This window comes from Mycteria americana, chromosome 15, assembly GCF_035582795.1.
Source record: "Mycteria americana isolate JAX WOST 10 ecotype Jacksonville Zoo and Gardens chromosome 15, USCA_MyAme_1.0, whole genome shotgun sequence".
NCBI lineage: Eukaryota > Metazoa > Chordata > Aves > Ciconiiformes > Ciconiidae > Mycteria > Mycteria americana.
Genome location: NC_134379.1, coordinates 13,409,490 through 13,427,114, shown reverse-complemented (window position 1 = coordinate 13,427,114; position 17,625 = coordinate 13,409,490). Strand labels below are relative to the sequence as shown.

General features: G+C 53.0%; 2 protein-coding genes across 3 annotated transcripts; both read left to right on the top strand.

Moving 5' to 3' along the window:
• Positions 1-5,197: 5,197 nt before the first annotated feature.
• LOC142417277 (fibrinogen-like protein 1-like protein) lies at positions 5,198-10,904 on the top strand. Its single transcript, XM_075517789.1, has 4 exons — positions 5,198-5,201; positions 6,865-7,008; positions 9,110-9,172; positions 10,276-10,904. The coding sequence occupies exons 1-4, from the start codon at positions 5,198-5,200 to the stop codon at positions 10,902-10,904; spliced, it is 840 nt and encodes a 279-aa protein (XP_075373904.1).
• A 3,449-nt stretch (positions 10,905-14,353) lies between these two features.
• VPS37D (VPS37D subunit of ESCRT-I) lies at positions 14,354-17,182 on the top strand. 2 transcript variants are annotated; one of them, XM_075517751.1, is made up of 4 exons: positions 14,354-14,553; positions 15,550-15,721; positions 16,043-16,125; positions 16,304-17,182. In XM_075517751.1, the coding sequence occupies exons 1-4, from the start codon at positions 14,431-14,433 to the stop codon at positions 16,790-16,792; spliced, it is 867 nt and encodes a 288-aa protein (XP_075373866.1). In that variant the 5' UTR covers positions 14,354-14,430; the 3' UTR covers positions 16,793-17,182. The 2 variants fall into 2 exon arrangements, with proteins under 2 accessions (XP_075373866.1, XP_075373865.1); XM_075517750.1 differs by having other exon boundaries at positions 16,043-16,134.
• Positions 17,183-17,625: the final 443 nt, after the last annotated feature.

Genomic DNA, 17,625 nt, shown 5'->3' with positions numbered 1-17,625 from the left:
CCCAGGTGAAGGTTCCAGGTGGGACTGGTCACCAGCCATTAAGGCCTACTGGTGCACTCAGGGCCATGACAGTAGCAGTTAATCCTGAAAGAGCAATGTGCCACATGTGCCACATGCATTGGTCAGGAAAGGACAGGACCAAGTTGAAATCTAGGTCTCCACATTAACCTCCCTTGACAGGACATGCGAATACAGGGCATATGTCTGGGGAACGCATAGGCTGGCACCAAGCACATGTGTCACTTGGTGCTTTGGTCTTGCATCCCTTCTGCTACCAGGGTGCCTGGCAGCATGCATCACCCAGGCAAGATCATGTCCTGCTAATCATCTTGTGCCTTTGTATACTCACCCCAGGCAGGTCTTGTTTGAGCCCAGCACCACACATGAATGCAGTGTGCCACTGGAAAGATAACTCACCCATCACAAGAGCACAGCCGAGCAGAGAGCAGGAACCCAGTGGTGCACCCTCCCATGCCGAGCTTTCCACAGTGACTTTATACGCACTGCACACACCCATTTGTGTTCACACTTGTTATTTGTAGAGGTACAAGGAGGCACTTGCACACAATCGTGACCTGAGCAGTTTTCAGATCCCATGACAACACAACTATACCCCCTGAGGGGAGGGAGGCATGCCATTCTAGCCAGATAAGTACAAAATAATCCCCTTTTCAATTATTGAATCTCTCAGCTACACAAATACTACATGTGAATTGCCCACTTGGAGCAAATTCTGGAGAGCCATGATCAAACTGAAGTGGAGAGACCCAGCTTTTTAAGGACATACACACAGAAACTAGCAAAGGAGGAGAGATTAGGTGACCTTGGAAAGATGAGGACAGGTCCTCAAGAGACGTGCCTGCTTGCTAACTCTCCACTGGCAGGTTTCAGGATCAATGACTTAAGTCATTGGGCTGGACCAGTGTCCAGCAGACAGAAGTCACTGTATACGCAGTGTCCCCTGGCACCCCAATCTGCATGCTCTGAGTGGAGGGCAAGGGCTCCAGGTAACAAGCAGGTGCCTGTGGGTCCCTTTGCCATCCTCCTTCCCAATCCCTGGCTTTGGCCTGGTGAGACCCTGCAGATCCCCCTCCTCCAGCCCCAGCAATGTCGACCAGGGGTTGCTCCCTCTACAGGAACAAAATGCTCTCAGGACAGATTGTTTGGGAAGGCTGTTCTTGGTGCCTGAAGGTGCAGAAAGCTTAATCACTTTGTCAAGCCAATTTTAAGAGGATAAAGATGTGGCCCTTCTACTTTCTTCTCCTGTGTTGGTTTCAGTAGCCTACTGACCAGATGTCTTCATGGCACAACTTAAACCTGGTGTTCACAGTAAGCCAGTGCCAAGCTGAGGCTCCCACCAAACTTTCCGTGCTGCAGGAGCCCACACCAAGCAGTGCAGCTTGCAGGTCTGGATGGACAGTGGCATCCAGACCTGTCCAAGGTAAGGGGTCCCTGGATCAACTTCCATCTGCACCCTTAGATCTCACCCCTGCTTGCTTGGTTAGAGGTTGGGAGCCCTTGTCCACAGCCTCATTTAGTTTGGGAGAATCATAAAAGCAGCACTCCCAAGTCTATGGAGGGAGGATAGCCCAAGCTGCCTGGGGAAGAAGGACCCCAGGCAGAGAGGCCATGTCCCCTTTCTTTGGGGGCAGGGGAAGTGGGTGACTTAGAGGCTCCTATGGGCTGCCACTGGAGCTAACGCCAGCACTGAGGGATGCAATGCCTTGGGGCATGGTGGGGTGCCTGTGCCAGGGCTGGCAGGCAGGCTACTGCTGGTGAGCCACCACTGGGATCACTGCTGGCAACAAGGCTGCCAGATGCAGCAGGAACATGGGCCCCACAGGTCATGGAGAGGAAGTCCTCCCCTGCCCCTGTGTACAGCAGGCTCCACTGGGCTGCTCTGAATAGTTGCAAATGGTATTTCTTTCAAAGGAACAGTGTCTCAACAGGACAGCTTATCTACAGTCCAGCAAAGACCCCGTTTTTTACTTCCACTCAAATATTGCAGTGGATGGTGTCTTCAAAGCTACAAAACAAAGGTTTTCTAAATCACACTGACATGGGACCTTGTTCTAAGAAGACAGCTGCAAGAGGATCTCTGAGCAGGTTGGAAGCAGAGCTGAGGACAACAACCAGTGGTTGCACTCCAGAGAGGCAGAGCAGGGGGCACCGCGCAGGACTCAAGGGAGGAGAATGAAGGCATGAGCCAGATCTCTGGGAGCAGCAAAGGCTGGCTGCTCCCCACGGGCCTGCAAGCCAGAAGCCAAGGGTGAACCCTGAGGATGCAACGCCCTTGCTGCCAGATCTGAGCACAGCAGACAGAGCTGAATGTTGGCAACAGCTCCAGCAACGCAAGCTGTCGGCCGGGCCCAAGATCCTGGAAAAAATGACACAGTGCAAAAGGCAGGGCTGGAGCTAAGCTACAACACGCATCTGAGTGGTCCATCCAGGAAATGAGCTATCTACAGTGTAGATCTAAGATCCATCCAGAAAACAAGGCCAGAAAGGGGCCTGAAGACCAGTACTCATACAGTGTGGCTCAAGTTAGGACTGAAGGCCCAGGGCTGAGCTGAAACAGGCCTCATGGGCCCAGGTGAAGGTTCCAGGTGGGACTGGTCACCAGCCATTAAGGCCTACTGGTGCACTCAGGGCCATGACAGTAGCAGTTAATCCTGAAAGAGCAAATCACACCGGCCTGGCTGGCTGTACAGGTCTCTCATGCTCCATAGGCCCTCAGGCTTTTGCTATAGCTCTTTGGGCTTACAAAGTGGCTTCTCAAGGCATGTTCTGCTGCAACCAGCTCTGCATCTTGCACAAGGCCTGGCACCATGGCTGTGCTCCTGCAGAAAAACAGATGCATAGGGCTCGGGGAGAGGGTTCCTCAGAGAACTGGAGAAACACAGGGTAACTGAGACGAGGATGACCTCCAAATGTCTCTGGTCTGATCTCAAGGCCAAAGCAGGGACAACTTAGAATGGGTTGCTCAGGGTCATGTCTAGGTCAGTTGTGAATATGTCGAGGAATGGAGGTCCCAGGACTTCTCTTTTTTTTTTTTTTTCAGTCTTTGAACACCCTCAGGCTGAATTTTTTTTAATCTAATTCTAATTTCCCTCCCTTCCCTTATGTCGTCCATTGCCTTTCATCCTATCCCTGTGCACCTCCAAGGACAGTCATAGAATCACAGGGTGATAGAATAATTTAGGTTGGGAGAGACCTCTGGAGGCCATCTAGTCCAATCCCTGCTCAAAGCAGATCTAAAAAATGAGGTCCTTTTCCAGTCAAGTTTTGAACACCTCTAAGGATAGAAATCCCACAGCCTCTCTCTGGGCACCTGTTCCAGTATTTGACCAACCTCATGTTAAAAAAAGTCCCTATTTCTAACTGGAATTTCCATGTTCCAACTTAGATCCATTGCTTCTCATTCCACCACGCACCTCCTTGAACAGTCTGGCTCCATGTTCTCTGTATCCTCCCATGAGGTAGTTGTAGTCAGGAATAAGACCTCCCCATTGCCTGCTCTTCTCCAGGTGGAACAAGCCCAGTTCTCTCAGATTCTCCTGACATGTCCTGAGCTCCAGGCCCCTGACCAGTCTGGTGGCCCCCACTGGACTTGCTCCAGTCTGCCAATACGTTTCTTGTAATGAGGGGTTCAAAACGAGACACAGTGCTCTGAGGAGCCTGACTTGGTCTGCTCTCCACCCTCCTACCAGCTAGCTGTAGGCAGCAACAAGATCCCATCTCAGCCTTCCCTTCTGCAGGCTGAACAAGCCCATCTTTCTCAGCCTGTCCACATATGTCATATGCTCCTGCCTCGACTGTCTTGGTCTTAGCTGGACTCTTTCTGGAGCTTTAGTCGCTGTTGTGCATGGGGGAGCCCCACACAGGACACAGCACTCCAGCTGTCGTCTCACACATGGAAGTGAATAATCCCTTCCCTCACCCTCCTGGCTGCATTTTTCCAGATGCAGCCCAGGATGCAGCAATAAACAGAACTGTGCCACAACTGTGGCCCTTACAATATCAAACATATACTGAGCAGGAGCTGAGCCCCAGGACACAGCTGGGGTTTCAGAGAAATCCCTTCTATGACCTTTCCCCTGCCTGCTTTGCACATCCTAACCCAAACACCAACCACAGCCTCCTGGAAAAGCTGGCCAGGGACTGGAAGCTGTTGGTGAAGCTCTGCTGAGGGTTGCTGCCTGCCTTTGCTTGCATCTGCTGTTGAGCAGAAGCAGCAGCACAGCAGGCCATGCACAGGAGCCTCCATGACCAGGCAGCCACGCTGCAAGCGAACAGCATGTGACAAAAGCCCAGCCTACTCCACAGGCTCTGGCCATCTTGTGCTGTCCAGCACAAGGTGGATGCTGGGGTACAGGAGTCCTCATAGCTCAGAATACTGCAGGTATCAATCCCTAGGAAAAGGATGGTCTGGCATTTTCTGTAAGAAATCCATAGTGTAAGGACTCCTAGTAGCAGACAGGGGCTTGAAGTGAGACCATTTTACATCAGTGTCACATCACGATTCCCAAACTTGTGACTGCTGCAAGGGCCGCGGTACCAGGGGAGACCACAGTGCACGTTGCGCAAGAGGCAGTGTGGTGGTGGCAGGCCAGGCACGTCAGGAGGCACCTGGAGTGGCACTTTCTGAAGTTCGGTGCACAATTTGCCAGGAACACTAGAGTACCTCTTCCCTGAAGGGTCTAATGGGGTCCCCAGTGACTGTTGAGCTCCATGCCTGTTCTGGAGAGAGTGATTTATGCCTGATGTTTGATTTCCATCCAGGAGGGGGAATATCATCTGGGTATTTACTTATGAGTTGAAAGGTGCAGAGGTGCCCAGAGGATGCCATTCCCAGGGGAAACCCTGCCAGGGCAGGGGGGGCAGCCAGGCACTGTAAATCACAGTTGTTTTAAGGCATTTGCTTACTGGCACCAAATTATTTACTTTGCCTCTGAAGAAAGCTCTTCACCTTTGTGAGACACAGCCTTCATTGTCTGAGGGCATATCACTTAATGATGAAGAGCAAATAAGCCATAAACCACTAGTCCTGTTGCCAACCAGAGGACAAGTGCTGTGGTTTGGGTCTCGTGCCTCCACCCCCTCACCTGCTGAGCCCTATAACTTTCAGGCTGGACACCCCCTCCAGCCAGGCCAACCCGCTCGGCTTCCTGCTCCGCAGGGTCCCTGCAGAGACAGCATGGGTGAGTGTGGGATGGGATGGGAGGGTATGGCACCGCTGCGTGTGGCTGCAGGTCACAGGGCATCCCGGCACTTTGTCTTCTGCAGGGCTCCCTTCTCCCCACACCCCGGCCATCGCAGCGCTAAGTCCATTACATTGTCTGGGCTCACTGTGCCCTGGTCTGGGAATTGGAGTAGGAGTCTGCATGTTCTGCTATTTTCAGGCTGTATCGGTCTAGCCCTGGAGTGCCAGATAGCCCATTTTACAAGCCTCATATTTACCAAACATTCTTTGTAATTTTCCGTTCTCCAAGGAAAGTATTAAATACCTAGAATAGAAAACAGATTTTTTAGATATTCTTTCTTAAGGAGCGATATTGGACAGGTATTAAGATCTGGAGATTAGATGCTTGAAAGCACACTGCTGTCCCCAGAACACTCAGGAGAGGCTGATACTCTCCTCTGCATCTCCTTCCTACCCAGACCTTTCATGACCATTCATGGGGGAATGGGCCAGCAGTGGAGGGAGCATTGCTTCTCTGGTGGCCTAAAGAAGAGATATATTTAAACATGTCTCTAAACACAAGTGTATCAAGGCACTAAATGTTATGTAGGAATTGAGAAACAAATTAGTTGGACTGAAGTGTGTTTAAAAGACCTCTGCTGTAAAACTGTAACCAGTACAAATAATTGGGACAGCTCTGAGCATTCCCAGAAAGGGGTGCTTGCCTCTAGGGTGGCTGCAATTGCACACAGTGGTTCCAGGCTGGCATCATTGATTGTTTTGCTTCTCAGTCATCTCACGGAATGGTGCCAAACCCAGGGCAGTGCAATGGATTTTGCTCTGCTCCTTTTTGAACAGTGGAGGGATCACATTAGTAATCTGCCAGGGTGAGCTACATCTATCATACCATGAACAGATTTCCCCATGGGCAGGCGGGGGATGCCCCACAATGCCCCACTCTCTAGGAATCATTATAAACTTTCTATTACTTCATTTAGATTTAATATTGCAAAAAGTGCGCTGGTTTCCCTAGCTGCTCTGAACAAGAACAAATCAGAGCAGCTGGCTACATATGGAAACTTTGAAGTGGCCATATAACCATATAAAGGCAATAATTTGCACCAGCCAGGCAGTAATTCCTGAAAGTTTGTGCTGCCCCTCTCAGTCACGGTGCTTTCATGCAGAGCAGAGAAATACACACAGCCCTGCCTGGGACTTGTTCCCACCCAGACATCTGGGTTCTTACTGCCCACAAACCTGGACTGGAGGCAGGTGTAGTCCCAGGTTACACCATGTGAGTGTGCCACGGAAGCGTGATGGGAGCTCGGAGGAAAGGGGATTCCTCCCTCCGTGCTCACCCTGCTTGTTATCTCCAGACCTGAGACTTGGTCTTTACAGGGATTTCTGATTACAGTCACTTTGGGTTTCAACAAGGTTTTTGCATTTCTTCTGTCTCAAAAACCACCACCAGCAGGTGCCACCACTAATGACTCCTGCCAATGAGTCATTGACAGCTCATCTAAATGAGTGAATTGGGGCTTACAGCTCCAAGAGGGATCTCTACACATAAAGAATTTTATTTTCCCATTTTAGTCTGCAAGTAAAGGAGTCAAATGGGATTCATGGCTCTGTAATGGAAGTTATGATCTCTTTCTTCCTTTTCCAATATCTTCCCATTTCAGCTACCCAGCACCTTTGTCTCCCGGTTTTCACCTGCCTGCTGGCCCTAGCAGCATCTCTTCCTGCCTTTGACATAAAAAACTTGCATCTCCTCAATGGCACGCTGGATGAAATTATGAATGTTCCCTCAGAGTCCTCCCAGCTTGGTAAGTATACCGCTACAATAGGGAGAGGCAAACAAGGTCATGTTCAGTCAAATCCTGCACAGACTGCCTCACCAGCCTAACCACACCCCTGCAACATGGAGCAAGGACTAAATACTGCTCTATGTGTGGGCAATGCCAATGCAATGTAGGCTGTCTTACTGGAACAAGAATCATCTCAGAGTCCTCCTCTGCTTGCTGTCTGTCTCTTCTCCTGTCTGGCATGAAGTTCTTCTGTCCATAAGTGAGTCCAATAGTCCAAAGCACAGAGTTCACAGGATTCCAGGAGAAGGGACAGGTTTGGTCTCATTGGCAGCAAGACCAAGTGTTGTGGGCCATGGGCTCTTCCTCGGAGAAGCAGTGTTCAAGATGTTAAGGCAAACAATCACAGTGTGTTTTGAGGACATGGAGAACAGCAGCCACCTCTGGAAATCACAAGGTCGGTGGAACACTGAATTCAAGACAGAAGTGAATACAAAGAGGAACTAAGTGAAGTTAATACAAAGTCAGTGTATTACAGTGGCACAGACACAGAGCAATCAGCCAGATGATGGCACAGCATAACCTACAAATACCAGGGTATATTGGAGCAATGAGGAAGCCTCCAAGAAATGCTCCTGGAATAAAACTGGGGGCTGTGGGTGGGACATGACATGACAGAAAGAGCTGGTTCCCTTTCAAGGGAGGAGGAAGATTTCTTGGCAGAAGAGCTCAAGGTCCAAGTGTTTGATGTTGGTTTCACATCAGCCTTCACTGCAAAGGTCAGTTGTCAAGAAACTGCCAACACAGGCAGCACCTGTGACTGAGGCAAGAGTTTGGGCTTCACCAAGAACTGCAAGTCTGAGTAAAGAAAGGGAGGGTGCTCTGGGCTTCACACTCACGTCTCACCCAGACCACTGGTAGGGTGCTCTGAAAACATGAGCAGCATGAATGCAAGACGGGTGAGCAGGGAGGCATGCCAGAGAAGACAGGCTAACATTAAAAAGTCTTGACTTGTGGAGAAGTGCTTCCAAATGGGTGGGAAGTGAAAGCAGAAAGGAGCAGAGGCAGACTGTGGCTTACAAAATGAACATGAGTGAACAGCTTCATATGGCTGTAGTAAAAGTAAATACCATGGTAGGAAAGTCCTCTAGGCGATGTTACATGAGTGTTTCCCACTCCACACAGGCTCAGGCCAACCACCATGTTCACTGGTGGGCTTCAAGACACATTTGGAGAGAGTCAAAAGGAAAGGGGTCAAAAATCTGGCAGGCAGACTGTGTCAGGGAAGGCTGAAGAGCTGAATGGTTTAGCCCCAAAATCAGAAGACCGTGGAGGAGGAAGTGATAGTAATATTAAAGTTTGTCTGCAGGAAGAAGTGTACTCTAGGTGTAGTAAGAGAAGGAATGGGCTTATACACAGTGCAAGAGGCTTAAGTTAAACACTTCATAAGAGAGGGGATAGGAAAGCACCAGCTGAGAGTGAAAGCAGGGAGCAGATATTTGAGGATGTCAGAGAGCAGCAGCTGCAGGGTTAGGCATCTGTTTCAGAGAGGGGATAGGAACAGCTTTTGTGATTCCATAAGCCTGTGATTCATTCCTCTGTTTTACAGCCACCAGTGGATACACAGAAGATGTCCTTGTAAAAGAATTGCATTAATTCACCATAAACTGTCCCCTCTTCCAGCAATACCCTTCAAATTCCCTTCTGACCCAGCTGAGCAGAGCCCCTCTCCCAACTCCTGATACCTGCACCAGTTTTCCTGTGTCTGCTCTCACATTTCTTCCCCTTCTAATCCCTCTTCTTCCTGAGTCCCTTCCTAACTGCTTTTACTGCACTTTAACAACCATCTTTCCAGTGTTGCCACCACCATTTGGGGTCTTTCACCCACCCACACAGTGTGCCCAAATCCTTCTCACCAAGGAAGCATCTGCCCCATTCTAACACCATGTAAATTCCCCCAAACAACCAACTGGCTGATACCTGAAATGGTAAAGTCCCTCTGGAATTAGGATCAACAACAGAAAAACAGGAATATCATCAGGAATATCATGCTCTCCCAGCAGGCATTTGACATGTCTACTCTCAATACTCACCCCTGTCTCCTCTGTTCTTGTTAATTCAGATAATGATGGCAAACATGTTCGACAGGTCAGAGACATTGCCCCCCACCAACCGGCGGGCCACGGTAAGTGTCTTGTCAAGGAGTACCTCTGCTCATAAGGTTTCACCATTGCTGGGCTCATGAAGAGCTCTCAGCCACCTTAGCCCATGTCCTACATGTGCACTGGCTCCTCCCAGGAAAAATGTTGATTTTCTGATAGGCTGCAGAGGTGCCACAGCTTGTAACCTCGGGGGGACTCTATTACCAGCCATGTCCTGGACTCAGTAGTTGATGAGGATCTTTAACATGGGGAATTTTCCACCTAAAGATCCAAAACAGAAAGTGATGATTTGTTATTGGCCTTTGGGAAGTGGTGATTGGTTATTTTCCTATTTTTACTATACAGTTGATGAGAAGACTGGGTAAGACAGGGACTCACTGCATTACTGAACTGACTGAGTCAACATTAGCCCATAGGACCACAAGATAGGTCCTATCTGGGTAGGAATAACCAGTAGCAGAGGTACTGGGAGCAGAAGTACCCAGAAGTGGGTAGGTGCATTCAGGTGCTTGTTGGATAAGGTGCTGACACTCTTGGAGCATGGAAAGGCCATAATCAAATCAAACAAGTCAAGAAGTCTCTAAAGAGCTACTCAGGTAAGCCCAGAGAAAACTGATGGATTTGCCCTATTGAGATCACAAGGGCTGATTTAATTATTAGCAATATGGATGTCTTGATCACACTCTCTCCAGGGCTTCTGAGATTACTATAAAGCTCTAAAGCCTTCATGCTGTAACAGCAAATGGCTTTATAATCCAGATTTGCATTTGTCTGTGTGGTGATATATCACCTGCATGCTACAGGCAAATCACCACAGCACTGCAAGACTGAATTCAACCTGGGCTAGGGTGCATTGTGTGCTGGCTGAAAGCAATATCTGGCTTGGTCTCACCAGGCCAAGATATTTTGGCAGTGTGTCCCCATCAGTTTGAATCCTGTCTTGGGAAGATATGAAGCCCAACTCTTACGTCGATCATTTCAAGATTTTTATTTACTCCTGCGAGCACACGGCAGGAATACAGCCCAAGAATGTGTGTGCAATAGGATATAGGCACAAAAGAAATATCAGGTGCTTTCAGTATCTCATTGTGTGGGATTTAATAACCATCTCTTTTTCCTGCCCCAGGTTGGCCCAAGGACTGCAGCGAGATCCCTGCTGGCAGCCGCAGTGGTGTCTACATCATCCAGCCGAAAGGGCTCCACCACCTCGTGGTGTACTGCGAAATGAATGTGACAAACGGGGGCTGGACAGTCATCCAGAGGAACCAGAAAGATACACCAGTCACCTGGGCCGAGTCCTGGAGCACCTACAAGTATGGCTTTGGGAATGTGCGCAGTGAGTACTGGCTGGGCACTGAGTACATCCATCAGATCTCCAAGCAGAAGGTCTACCAGGTCAGGTTTGTCATCCAGGACTCCACAGACAACATCAATTTCGCAGACTACAACCTCTTCAGTGTGGAAGATGAGTCCCACGGCTACCGGCTGAGGTTGGGCTCCTACACAGGGACGGCGGGGGATGCCATGACCTCAGACAATCCCAACACCATGCATGACAACATGAAGTTCTCCACAAAGGATCGGGATCAGGACACTTACAGTAAGAACTGTGCCTACAGCTATGAGGGTGGGTGGTGGTATTCAGCATGTTATTCTGTACGGCTGAATTTCAAGGGTGGCATGACATGGGGCAGTCTGTGTAAAGGGAACTGCAAATCCTCCCTTATCCTCATCAAACCAGCTCTGTATTGTTAGTGCTTCTTCCCCCCCTGTCCACACTGGACACTCTGCAAAGGCTCTGCATGGCCAAACAGCTTGAGCCTTTCTGGAGCCCAAGGGTAGTAGGGTTTTAGTGAAATGCCACTTTCCAATTCCCCGCACTGAGCGCAGGCTCCCCCTCTGCTCAGCTCTTTTCCCCTGCGCTTGCCAATGATTCCTTGTTATTATGTTCATAATCAAGAATAAAAAAATCACTTGTGAAATTTGTGGATTCCACATGTACCTTCCCTGCGGGACTAAGACACTCAGCCCGGGAGTGACTTTTCATCAGAGTTTCTTAGCTGCCTCCAGAACTTACAGCAAGCAAAAAAGCTACATGCCACAGATTTCCATATACTCTGTGCCTCTCTGCAGTGTCTGGTAAAGCATCCCAATAAATTTGCTTCTTTGAGCTCATTCTCCTTTAATTAACATTTGTTCTGTATCTCTGATGCACTCCCACTGAGACCCAAGAAATCCCATGTCAGGTGGTAGGACTGGAGTCTTGGGGCTTATAGAGGGAAAAAGCCTTGATCGGTTCTCACAGGAATGGATGTAAGAAAATTAAATCTAGTTACACTGAGATAGAGGACCTGTGATCTGCACAGGAGGGTTCAGAAGGGACCTGTCATGTAGGAGAACTCTTCCCACGTCATCACCACATTCACAGTCCAGGGTCAAAAGCTGTGGCAATGTCCTGGTGTCAAGGTCCCACCACTGCTGGGAGGCTGTATCTATCGGGATTTGTCGCTACCTGTTTGTCTGCAGTCATGCTTTGATCCTTCAGAAACATGATTTCAAAGTCATCTGTAGATCTGTCTGTTGTGACTAAGAAGCAGAGAACTTAAATGGAAGCAAAAGAGAAGTAGGTTACATGTTAGGAATCACTTGAATTAGGAGACACTCTAATGAGGGAAGAGCTCATTACAGGAATGGGCTCACCATACCCAGGTTTCTGCCAGGAAAGATGCAGACAGAGCTGATGCTGTAAGGCTGCAGGACGAGGCCTCTACAGCTCCTCCATCCCACAATACTGTGGCACTGCCAGGACAGACTGTTTGAGAAGCACTTTCACCTTCACAAACCATTTCTGGCTTTGTCTTGGTGCAGCACAGGAACAGCAGTGAGTTCCACTTCCAGGACCAACGGCTAAGGGAAAACCCAGCCCTCACCTGCCAGCTGCAGAGCCCAGTGCCCACTGGGAGCTATCCAGGAAGGTCTGAGAAATTAGAAAATACTGAAAGAAGTGAGCAGTGGAGGATCTCCAAGCCAGAATGTACCTTACACTGCCCCAGAGAACTGCCCTCAGCACTGCAGAGCACAGCGGGCACCTGCACCTAGGGATGTCTGAGGAAAAAAAGAGCTCAGGGCTACTTCTATTGAAAGCAGCTCTCGGGTGAGGTAGGCTGCTCTCGCTCTCCTGAGAGCCTCCAGCATCAAGCACTGAGCCCCCCCAAACCAGAGCACAGGAGACTGGTAGGACCTCAGAGTACAGCCCATGCCAGAGTCTCCTGCTGTGGCTGGAGTCCCCACTTGTCCTTGAAAGGGTGTCCTGTCAGGGACTCTGCAGTGTCAGATGGCCCTGTCCAGAGATGGCAGCATCTCCAGCCTCGGTGGTGAATTTGGCACCCCAAATTCAATGAGACATAGCCCTCTGCAGCCTGGTCTGGTTTTGGGATCAACTCTGCCATGCAGAGGTTGGACTAGAAATCCCAGAAGTGGGATTTCAACACTAGTTATCCTCTAAGACAGAGAGAGACATTCACCTTGAGCAAAGACCATGCCTGCCTTGCAATGGGCACCACAGCACGGGGAGGGGGGGCACAAGGCAACTCCATGAGGGACTTCACATTGGCTGGAAGAGAGGCTCTGCTGCACCAGGGGCACAAGATGGTAGCAGCAGGTGGAGGATGGCTGTCAGGAAGGTGCCCCCACCCCACTCACCCCACCCCTGGTGCCCCCAGATTGGATTTGGCTTCCAAAGCCAGCAGGCTCGATGACATCAGGTGGCACTGGGCAGACTGTGAAATGACACTGCTGCTGCTCCTGGGCCTCTGGGGTTTCAAAGCGACAGGCAAAATTGGAGTTGCATTTGCACTGTCAGACTAAGGAGCAAACAATTCTCATCCAGCAGTGCTGTCTTCTGCTAGGGCTCTCCAAAGGCACTGGAGAGACACAGGCCACGAGATGCAGGAGAGCATCCTAAAATATCCTCACAGTACAACAGGGCTGGCACCCACCGGCCCAGGAGGATGGGCTCAGTGAGTGGGTGTCTCTGCATTGCCGTCTTGTCCCTCCACCACAGCACATCCCAGTGTACAGACAGGTTCTCATCTCTCCTACAACAGCGCCAGATCCACACAGCTCCTTATTCCAAGCTACCCATCCAAATGCTTCCTAAATCCTGCTGGGCTCTTGGCCACCCAACAGCAGTGACTTCCAGCCCCCAGCAGCTCCCTGGCAGCTTCCCTTCATTCAGCTGCAGCAGCTGGTGTTTGTTTGAGGTGAAACCTGAAGCCAAGCAGTGGACATTAAATGCTGTCTCCCACCAGATATTTGCTCCACGGAAATGTCCTGGCCAGGACAGAGCAGCCCCTGCCCCAGGAGCAGTGCATGGCTCTTCCTGCAGCTTGGTTTTTCACCAAGGTAAAACTTCCCCGGGAAGGAATCCCCACCTCCCATGAGCTCCTGGCTTGCTACTTTTCCCCAGCTTCTCCACCACATCTTTCACTTTTAAGAGTAAGAACAGGGCAAAGATACAAGGAGAGTTTCCAGCACAGAGATGTCCTGAAGCAGAGCTGATAGTCCTCAGGCAGGTTTCTGCTCCCTGAATTTTTCTTTTAGGTCTCTGAATCCCTGCAAACATTTAGTGACCACAACACCCTGCGGCGAGCAGTTCCGCACCACAAGTGGGGCAGTGCTTCCACCTCTCCCTTCCCGAAGGGCGGAAGGGGACCTGCACAGAGCCAGCAGTGACAGGGTGCCTCATTGCTCTCTCTTTCCTCTCTCCTGAGCCGATGGGTACATCGGTGCCAGATGTCCACAGGATGCACAAGTGCAGTGCCGTGAAGTACAGGATGAGGCCAATGCAGTGACAAGCAGGATGCACACAGCGTGGTGCAGTACAGGGCACACACAGTGCAGTGCAAGATGCACATAGTGTGGTGCAGTGCAGGATACATGCATGGAGGTGCAGGATGCACACAGTGAGGTGCAGTGCAGGATGCACGTAGCAGGGTGCAGGATGCACAGTGTGGAGTGCAGTACATAGGATGCACAAAGCGGGGTGCAATGCAGGATGCACAAAGCAGGGTGCGGGATGCACACAGCGGGGTGCAGTGCCGGTTCACCCCCTAGCCGGGGGCGGCGCGGTGCAGAACCGGAGCACCTTGTGTTCAGCTACGGCTCCTTTAAGACCGGCGGACGCGGGGTGGGGCGGTGCGCGGCGGGGGCGGGCGCCGGGTGCGCGCGGCTCCCGGAGGCGGCGGGGGGTCCCGGCCCGTGCCCGTCTGTGCCCCGGCCCATGTCCCGGCCCCCGGCGCCGCCCGGCTCCCCGCGCCGCTTCGGGGCGCTCAGCACCGCGCAGCTCCGCGCCCTGCTGCAGGACGAGCCCCGGCTGCAGCGCGCCGCCCGCCTCAACAGGAAGGTACGGCCGGGGAGGGGGGCCGTGTCCCGCAGCCGGCGGAGCGGAACCGTGCAGCACTCGCCACCAGCGGGGTCTTCCCGGTGCGCGGGATGGAGCCGCCCGCAGCCCGGGCACCGGGCGCTGCGTGTCCGTGCCCCGCGGGGCCGGGCATCACCCGCCGGTCCCTGGTACCGCTGCTCGTTGGTCTTCCCTTGATACCTGACATCCCTCCCGCCGAGCCCGGAGGCTCTGGAGGAGCAGCAAAACCCACCAGCTGGGTTGGGGTGGCCGCGGGGAAACCTCAGCTTGGGCGTCCCGGCCGGCAGCTACCCCGGGGCTCCTGGTGCTGCTCGGCGTTTCAGCAGCCATCGCCTGCCAGGCAGCCGAGGGCCGCCAAAACCCTGAGCAGGGCCACAGCCACTGCCCCCGCTGCTCTCACTGCCCCGAGATTTGGGGAAGGCTGGGAGGCCCTGGCTCCTTGCCGTGCCCTCCACATCTGGCTTTGTTCCCCGCCGCCGCAATGAGCCCCGAGTGCTTCTCCCTGGCTTCAGCGGTTCCTGGTGCTCCTCAGTGGGAACACGTTCGGGTTATTTTGAAAGCATCCTCAGCCTGATTTCAGCATCTTTCCCCTGGGCCTCTCAAAGTGCAGCCCGGCACCACGCTCTACTCCCCTCTCTGCGTGGGCGGAAGATGTGTGTGCAGCGAGAGAGGATGCGTGTCTCTGCTCTGACATCCTTGTGAGCTAACGAGTCCTTTCCTCTGCAAAGGGGGCTGGGTAGGCAGCTGTGAGGTTTCCCACATTCAGGGTAAGCTGCCCTGTGCCGTGGGTAGCCCAGGTCCAGCCGTTGCATCCCTCCCGGGACACATCCCCTTTCCAGGCAGAGCAGAGGGATGAGGACAGTGCAGGAGGAGAGGGTTTGCCCCTGGGTGGAGACAGACCCCCCCCCAGCAGGCTGCCAGCTCTGACTGGTTCTGCCCGTTTCTCCCAGTGCTGACACATCCGCCCCGTTCCCACAGTTTCAGAGTCTGCAGCTGGACCGGGAGATGTGTTTGGCTTCAAACTGCACCCTGGCCAGGGTGAACCTGTCCCTGCGCCCACGGCTGGAGGATGGGAAGGCTTCCCTAGCCATCAAGTATCAGGAGCTGCGGGAGATACGGGAGGCATGTTGGGACAAGCAGCAGCGCCTGGGTGAGTGGGGCGCAGCCGATGGGACGGCCAGAGCCTGGCACAGCCAGAGCAACCTGCATTAATACGAGGGTCCAGGTGGGCTCAGTGCCCTTGAACCTGCCCCAGGGAAATGGCCCAGCCATGATCAGGAGCAGTGGGGGATGATGCTGCCTGCGACACTGCCATCCCAACCGATGCCACAGTGGGATGTGCAGGTGGCTCCAGGGATGTGTTTGGGGGTGTTTCAGTTCAGAGGAGGGGGGAGCTGATGCTGGGGGATGGGAAAGACCGCAGCCCCAGCAGGGGAAGGTTTGTTGGCAGCCCTGTCCCTTCCTGACACAGAGGCGTACCTGGAGAATTGGAGCCTGCAGAGCGCCCTGGGCCAGCTCCAAGCCAAGCTCAGTGCCTCCGAGGCAGAGTCAGAGGTGAGTCAGGTGAGACCCCTGTGTTGCTGCCCCTTCCTCACCTGGGCCCCGGACTCCTCTCTGTGCCCTCCCATGTGCCAGGCCCTGGAGAAGAGGCTGGGGAGGCTCAGCCATCTGGGCTCCCTCCATGGTCCCACGGCTCTCTTGGCTTGATGCTGTCCCACTGCCCATCCCATAGGCACAGATAAAGCAGTTCCTGGCTCAGGACCTGCCCCTTGATTCCTTCCTGGAGTCCTTCTGCCAGAGCCGCACACGCTCCCACATCTGCCGGACGCAGCTGGAGAAACTGCAGGAGCTGCTGCAGAAGGACCAGGTGGGCAGGGACCCTGTGGGCCCCGCAGGGCACCCAGGTGCCTTGGCCAGCCCAGCACCAGCCCGCCTTGCCCCGTTGCGGAGCGGAGTAGCCCCCAAAGCTTTCAATCTCTCCTCTGGCTTTGTGCCTGCCTTTCTCATCCCCTTGGAGGCCGTTGTGCCCTTTGCCATGCCAGCTGCGCCTCCCAGACACCATCTTCCAGCCCTGGGACACCAGCCAGCATCTCCCTGCTCTGAAATCCCCAGCCTGGACTCACCCCTGCACCTCGTCAGACACAGCCCCCTGGTCAGCCCCCAGCCCCTCTGCAGGCAGCAGTGGCTGCGACACCGGAAGCAGGAGCCTCCACACGGGTAGCAGGGCAGGGACGGGGGATGGCCCTGCTCCTGGCCCTGTGCCTCCACGGGGGCTGTGCAGCAACACCCTGGCCGGGGAGCATGTGGGGGTGGGTGCGTGGTGTAGGCACAGCTCCAAGAGGCTGTGGTGTCTGTTGGGCAGGCACAGGGGTGGGTGCTTACAAGGGGATAGAGGTGCTTGGCTGGGGGTGGGATGGGGCGGGTGCTGTGGCAGGGCAGTGGGTCCTGCACAGGGGGAGCTGCCAGTGGGGGGGAGGTCTCTGCATCCACAGCAAGAGGAACAGTGACAGGAGGTGGGGGCAGGTGGTTTGTAGGGATGTCAGTGGGCTCAGTCAGGTGGGAGATAGCAGGAGAGAGGGCCTAGGAGCACTGGGTGCCACGTGCTTTCTAAATAAAGGCTCTTTTCCACGCTCTGTGTTACCCCTTGGCTCTGGCTATGAATAGAGGGATGGCACAGGCAGGAAGGAAGTGGTTGTGGGGGGCACGCTTGCCAGGCTTGGAGGTGACTGGCAGTCGAGGAGGGTCCTCCAGCTTGGGGAGCTCCCAGGCATTGCACCTGCACTTTGTTCAGCGCAACCAGAGATGCCTTGTGCCAGCAGCTGAGCCCTTGCCCCCATGAAGGGTTCTACCCCACAGCCAGCTGGGCTCGCTCATGGCTCTACAGCAGCTGGTCTCATCAGCCTGTGTGCAGCCCTGCAGTGTTTTTAGTACCCATTCCCCATCCACCCTCTTGCATTAGCCCTGACTTCAGCCAACACTGGAAAAGGCAGCAGGAGACCTGAGCTCACCGTGTTTCATTCTGGGCTCCTCTATTGCTTTCCTTAATTTCACGCA